At 46.4% G+C, this 6,974-nt stretch overlaps 1 protein-coding gene across 1 annotated transcript; it reads right to left on the reverse strand.

Annotated features, from left to right (window-relative positions):
* Positions 1 to 1,079: 1,079 nt before the first annotated feature.
* LOC102733100 (interstitial collagenase) lies at positions 1,080 to 6,945 on the reverse strand. The gene is made up of 8 exons (XM_081811408.1): positions 6,799 to 6,945; positions 6,435 to 6,558; positions 5,552 to 5,707; positions 5,320 to 5,437; positions 3,465 to 3,598; positions 2,420 to 2,582; positions 1,802 to 1,905; positions 1,080 to 1,618 (listed from the first exon to the last, which is right to left on the reverse strand). Exons 1-8 carry the CDS (start codon positions 6,820 to 6,822, stop codon positions 1,518 to 1,520), a joined length of 924 nt encoding a protein of 307 aa, XP_081667534.1. The 5' UTR covers positions 6,823 to 6,945; the 3' UTR covers positions 1,080 to 1,517.
* Positions 6,946 to 6,974: the final 29 nt, after the last annotated feature.

The raw sequence follows: 6,974 nt of genomic DNA on the forward strand, positions 1-6,974 counted from the left end.
TTCCTGTTTTAGGCTCTGATTCTAGTGAGCTAAGCTGACACAGTGTTGAGCGGTGATCGGGGATGAGGGGGCCTGCTGTGTCCCTGGTGACGTTCTATTTCTTCATCCCGGGTGAGAGTTACATGGGGTTGTTCACTTTGTCATAACTCGGTGATAGGAACACTAATATTTGCGCATTTCTCTGTATTTATGTTATATATACGTCAATATCAAAATGTTTATTAGAAGGGGGGAGCCTTGGCCAAAGGGGAGGTGACAGTTCTTTCCAAATTCTTGAGTCGAGAACTGCCTGCCTCTGAACCATGAGTACCTAAAATATTCGTAAGGCTCTCTATGTACTTGGAAATTCCGCTGACACCATGAACAACCCAAGCTCCTCCTCACGGGGCTCGGCTACTCCCTGAGGACTCCCGCTTACATTAACATCCTCCCAAAGGGGGGCATGAAAACCTTGATCAGGAAAAACTAGATTGTGCTGCCTTCACAAAATCTAGAATCTTAGTGGCTTAGAACAATCAAAGTTTATTTCGTAAGCAAAATCTACTGAGGTTTGGAGTAATTGTTTGGAGTGGCGGCCTGAGAATTCCAGTTTCTTCCATCTTGTGGAAGCCCAGATGATCCCCACAGCAAGGTGGGGGCCACCGGAGAAATCTGCACCAGCAACCGCATGTTTCCTTCTGGGGGTGATACGGGTCCCTGCTGGGCGCCATGCACTGGCCGTCCCTCCTCCACAACAAGAGGGAGTGGGACCCCGGGACAGCAGAGCCCCCGATGCACTCAGGCGGAGAAGTCTCTACTGGGTTCTCACTGCTTTTACCTCCAACCAATTTTGGAATCTTTACACGGGACCTGGGAAGTAGGCTTTAACCTCTTCTACACGATGTAAATGCCATGAAAGTGGGGGAATATTCCAACTTTTTCTGTATCCTAGCCTCCCACATGAATGTTTTGCATATTTGTCTATTCCCACTTCAAATTTGAAAACTAATCTCTGGAAGTATGGTGTTATCATCAGGAAATAATCATGTAATAAATATACTAAAAAGTTTATAAAACAGTAGAGACATGGATGGTTTTATTTGAAACACCAGCACTTTATTTTCTGTAATAAAAGTTGTTCCTTGCATGTTAGGACAGTCTAGTGGCTGCTTATATGTTTGTGAACTGTTTTTGCTCTGGTGAAGACTCGGATCTCTGGTCTCCTCTCTTGAAGAGCTGCACTCCAGGATCAACGTCAGGGTCTCATACTTTGGAAAAGCTTTTTTTCTTTGCAAAACTGGCCCATTTGAATCCACAAGCCATGAGCCTGACCTTTCTTAGTCCTCAGCTGTGGAACTAAATTACAGCAATACATAACACATTGCATTCTCAAGCATAAAAAAATAGGCGCAGAATGAGGTGTAAGTACGATTACACTTGATAGCTCTGTATTCTATTTAAACAAATGGCTCTTCAGGAAGACATCGTCCTTGGGCTCTTGAAATGTATTTTCCTGTTGCAACAGTTGGTCAATTCCTTCAGCAGCTGAACCAACTATTAGCTTTGTCGATACTCAGAATTCTCTTAGTTTGAAGATCAAATTGGTATTGTGTTGTTCCATGAACGATATAGAAAAATCCTAGAAATAAACAAAAAAGACTTACTACATTATACAGATGATTTCTGGGTTTAACCTGAATTCTTGAAAAACCCTGCCATTTGTGAGAACAAATATTTTTGGCAATTGCTGTTCCAAATAACAACACTGACACTATTCTATGACAAAAAAATAGAGGAAATATATATATATATATTCACTTACCATATTTCTGGAAAACAGCATCAACTTTATGGCCAATCCCAGGAAAGTCAGCTGCTATCATTCTGGGATAACCTGCATCCATGGATTGTTTATATTCATCATACCTGATCAAAAAATAATTGTAAGTGTCAGAACGTGTTAAATGTGTAGACTTCTCAAAGTCATTACAGGGACTTTGGCTGCAGGACTCTTATAAGAACTTTTAACTCCATAGATCTTGTGTAGCATGGGGGAGGGGGAGGTAGGATGTTAGGTGAATAGGAGATTTTTAAGGTCCCTCTCAATGCCAACAACTAATTCTAATTCTCCAGGAGGTGCCGCATAGTGTCCTACTGAGGTAAACTGGCACAAGGGGATCTGTGAAGGTAAATGCCCTCCTTCTTAGCTGTCCTCTTCCAACTTCAGCCCCACGTGTTCCCTGCATTCCCACTGCATTCCCATGCATTACTGCATGATGATCACCAACCACGGACTTGGCTGCTAGACCGGCCACAGCCACTCACAGCGATGGCAGCTAGCCATGGCAGTATGAGACTCATGTGGAAATGGTTCAATCTCGAATGTCCTCTCTAGGTGGAAAGAGGTGGTGCACGAACATGTTCTGTACTCAGTCTTTACCTCCAGTACTTGTTAGCAACAAAGAAGTATGTTTTCCCAGTTTCCTCATCAGAAACCGCAGCATCGATATTCTTCACGGTTTGAGGGAAGCCAAAGGATCTGTAGATGTCCTTGGGGTATCCGAACAGCATTTCCTGCCCCTGAACAGCCCAGTACTTATCACCTGACGATCAAAAAAAAAAGGATGAAAGTACTTGTCTGGGGTACCGGACGATAGTGAGCTGATTTCGGCCAAGTTCTCAGCTTCCCATGCGAGAGCCGTGTCCTGGCTGCACATCAGAACCATCTAGGGAGGGTCGCCTGGGTGGCTCAGTCATTAAGCGTCTGCCTTTGGCTCAGGTCATGATCCCAGAGTCCTGGGATCGAGTCCCACATCTGGCTCCCTGCTCAGCGGAGAGCCTGCTTCTCCCTCTCCCTCTGCACCTCCCCCTGCTCATGCTCTCTCTCTCTGTATCTCTCTGTCTCAAATGAATAAATAAAAAAAATCTTAAAAAAAGAAAAAGAATTCCAGAAGGTCTGGAGTGGGAGCCAATCTCGTGGATGGGCCTTGAGGACATTATGCTAGTGAGAGTCTGTTTCTAACAGACTCCCTGGGGGATGTCAATGCTGCTGGTCTGAGGACCATACTTTGATAGTTGGCTCCCAGAGCAGCCTCTCCCTCCCTCAGAAGACCCATCGGTATTAAAATAGGTCTCTAGGAAATCTGGATACTTCAATGTTTCTGTGTCGTCTGCTCTAGCCTGTGGGCCCCAGTCTCCCCCTTTTGTTCCTGAGCATCCCCAGGGTGGGTACGTAAGTAGTTTCCACAGAAAATGCTTTCCTAAGTCGAGGTTCTGGCAGAACACCCATAGATACACTTTTTATTTACAATGACTCAGAAATGCACTAGGTAAAGCTTAGTTGAGGTAATGGACTCCCATCGGTGTGGTAAGTGAGATTGTCAAATTTTCCGTAGGTCACGGAGAGAACGTGGCCAGGACTTGCTTATAGCTCAGCCTCAAAGCAGATGGATTCACGGAAACGGAACAATAGCGGGAAGAGTTACCTTTGAAAAACCGGACTTCGTCTCTCTCAGCAAATTCATAAGCAGCCTGAAGTCCACTTGGCAGGTTTGGCCAGAAAGTAGAAATGAAATTGAGCTCAACTTCTGGGTAGAAGGGACTTAGGCGCATGTAGAACCTGATTTGGAAAAAACATGGAAAAGGTTTTGCTCTCCTGGATGCAAGGGTGGGCTGACCTTTAACAAGCCCATTAGGCCGAAGCAAGCTCCAGAACATAAACAGTCACACGTAGCAGAATGGTGACGAAGGGATCCGTTGTGCACAAATTCTCACTATCTAACTGCTGGTTTGGTGGAGCCATTTGGAGCCAGTGGCCGGAACCCACTGCTGGTCCCCAACACCCAGCATGCACGGTGGCAGCAGGCCCTGTCCCCGCACCTTGCAAACACCCTACAAGAGCCTGGTACTCTCGTCGCACGGATGAGAGATCGAGGTCAGGGAGGGGAAGGGAGCTGTTTATGGCCACATATCTGATAAGAGAGAGGCAAAGGTTAATTTTAGACTCCGAGGGGGCAGCCGCTCGGTTCCTCGTCCTTGGGTTGGTTTTTCAGTCCCCAGGGGAGAATGCGGCCCCCGCCGTCGGAAGCCTGACGGGCAGCTCCAATCCCCCTCTGCTGGCTGAGACCCTGGGCAAGTCTGCTACTGTCTCTAGCCTCCCATGGCTTCATGACTTGGTCACACGTGAGTGAGCTCAGCGTCCTTTCAGTTCCTGCGAATCCTAGACTTGGGTCTGTTCCTTGGAGAAATCCCTCAAACACTTGCTTTGATAGGTGCGTCCTGCTCGATTGAGAGCTTTCCTTTCAAGCCAGCTATTTCCTTAGGGCTGCCCCGCTTTGAGCCACAGCCCGTACGCCTGCTCCAGCCTTGCCCTGGTAGGGACGGAAAGCATCTGGAGCCCATACGCTCCGTTCTAGGAAGGATATGACCACAGACAGAGTGATGAAACAGTATGGACAAGCCGCCAGGAGCAGCAGCTAAGAAGTGAGCCCATCGGAGCCCCCCTCCTTTCTCTGTGCTGACGGCCCTGGCCCTTCCTCCGTGCTGATCGTTCTGTGGGTGGCATCATTCAGAAGAAGGCTGTATTCTTCTTCTGCATGGTCCTTTAGAAATCAGGGTGGTACAGACCACAGGCCTGTGTCTTGCATGTGAGGGGACCCTAGTGTCCTTGAGGCCACATGCTGCAGAGGGGGCACCAGGACCCTCCTGTGAGGAGAGAAGCATGTGGTGACCACCCATATCTGCTCAAGGGAGGGTCCTCCTGAGCTCGTGGGGGTTTTCCCCATGATGGCTCCTCCCCTTGTCTAGGTCTCTGCAGATCACAGGCTTGGGGTGGGGGGCATCTTTACTAGGATAGAGTGGCTACAGCCCTGCTCAGCATGATGGTGCTACGGGAAGGGCGGGCTTCTCCCGATGACTTACTAACACTCCTTCATTCATGTTTCATCATGAGGAGCGGCATTAATGAAGAGAGCTCGGGAGTGGGAATCAGAAGATCAGTTACTGCTCTGTCACCAGAGAACTCTGTGCCCTGAAAGGATCTCTTTACTTCTCCCTGCCTTACTTTACTGATCTGTAAAATGGGATTCTATTAACTGAATTTTCTACTTCAATGGTTTTTTTTCCGAGAACCAAACAACAGAGTACATGTGGGGGAAAAGGCTGTTATAGGTTCATCACATTGTGCAAATGCATGCAATTGCTCGCATTTAATCCTAATTATGTATGCAAGCAAGTGCAAGATAAACAGTGTGTGTGCCCAGTAGTGGCCCATAGGCACCCACAGTCGTGAGTGCTATTATTATTACAAACACAAAACACAAAGAGGAACTGATGTTCTACCTATCTTTAAAGAACATCACTTCGCTCCGAACTGTAGTGATAGAATCAAAGATTAAGTTACTATCACACACTCGTGGTGTTTGGGGGCCTGTTGGCTGGACAGGATTTGGGGAAGGTCCTGAAAGAAAAAAGAGATCTGGAGTTAGTTCTGCCGTGTGTTGGACAGCTTCTTAAAGGCGACAGCGAATGGCTGTTCTAATGGCCCCTCGTCCCTAGTTTTCTGTACACTCACCGTATATGGCCTGGATGGCATTGATGTCGTCCTGGGAGAGTTGGACGTGACCATCGTACATGTAGTTGGGGTACATCAGAGCCCCGATATCAGTAGAATGAGAAAGTCCAAGGGAATGACCCAACTCATGAGCCGCCACATGGTACAGATTGTAATCTAAAGGGTCCGATAAACGCGTTAGCGATTACTTGCAGTGTTCTCAGTTTTGAGACATGTCATTAAGAAGGAATCTACAACTTTACAAAGACCAGTGCTCGCATTTTGCCGGCAGCTTTTTGAAATAGCCATAAAGCGTCTTCCCCAAGCTGGGAGGACGGGAGGCTTTTCTAATGGTGAAGACACAGGCTACAGCCCAAGCTCTGTGTTCACACTGACACAGTGAAAAAGCAAGCTCATCCAACTCTGAGTCCAGCACAGATCGGTCAGTCTTGTCAGTGGTTACGTACGTGTTAGTTCACGGAGAAGCAGTGGAGTCCTATCAACAATTTTCTTCTTCCTCTCTACAAACTGACACATGCCTATGCTGGGAATTTTGGAAAACACAATCTCTCCTCCCTTAATTTTCACATAACCTTACTGACACTGTTAAATTTTGGTGTGTCCTTCTAATAAAAAAATAATTCTATGTAGATGCCCACAAGAAAAACATTAAGATTTTCAACATTTTCTTAATAGAAACTTTGGAGCAGCCTATTTGCAGCCAACAAGATGTTATTACTAACAGAAATAACCCTTCTCTTCCAGTTTTCTAAGTGTAGCATTAATTTTATAAGTGGCAGTAGAAAAATACGTACTTCTATGGATGCATTCTTTCAGCTAAGCCAAACAATATTACAGTGAAGCAAGAAGGGGTGGGGAAATGAGACAAGATGAGTTGACTCACTTCTGTAATCGTTGTTCCATCTTTCATCTTCATCAAAATGAGCATCCCCTCCAAGATTTGGGCCTGGTAGGAAAGCATGAGCGAGGTTTCCGTTGGGTCCATCAAAGGGAGAATTGTCGTAGTGATCTGCCAGAAACAGAATTCAGGAAATGTCCCTCTTGGTTCCGACTGAGGCTAACCCAGGAGAGAAAGCATTGGCTTTGCTGGGAGGCCAACAGACTTCCATCAACTGTGATGTAGTTTCCCTCCTTAAGCCTGTAAAATCAACACTCGTCTTAAACAAGTTCTTCCAGCTGAAAGATGAAGGGATTTAGAGGCAAGTCGAACTGAAAGTGAGAATGCTGCTGTGGGACAAGAAGAGCTTATCTCTCCAGACAAAGGATATCATTATGTCCGCTTGCCCCTCAGAGACCTTGGTGAAGGTCAGGGGCGACACATTACTCCAGAGTTGAAAGGCTTTCTCAATGGCACTGTCCACGTCTGCTCTTGGCAAATCTGGTGTGTAATTTTCAATCCTTACAATGGAAAAAAACAGAGACA

Source organism: Leptonychotes weddellii, unplaced genomic scaffold, assembly GCF_054177405.1.
Source record: "Leptonychotes weddellii isolate Sample4059 unplaced genomic scaffold, ASM5417740v2 HiC_scaffold_7468, whole genome shotgun sequence".
NCBI lineage: Eukaryota > Metazoa > Chordata > Mammalia > Carnivora > Phocidae > Leptonychotes > Leptonychotes weddellii.

Coding starts and splice junctions, on each gene's coding strand:
- LOC102733100 (XM_081811408.1), bottom strand. CDS start 6,822: ATGATATCCTTTGTCTGGAGAGAT. Junction 2,583..3,464: donor CGAAGTCCGGTTTTTCAAAG/GTAACTCTTCCC, acceptor TTTGATCGTCAG/GTGATAAGTACTGGGCTGTT. Junction 1,906..2,419: donor GTTGCTAACAAGTACTGGAG/GTAAAGACTGAG, acceptor TTTTTTGATCAG/GTATGATGAATATAAACAAT.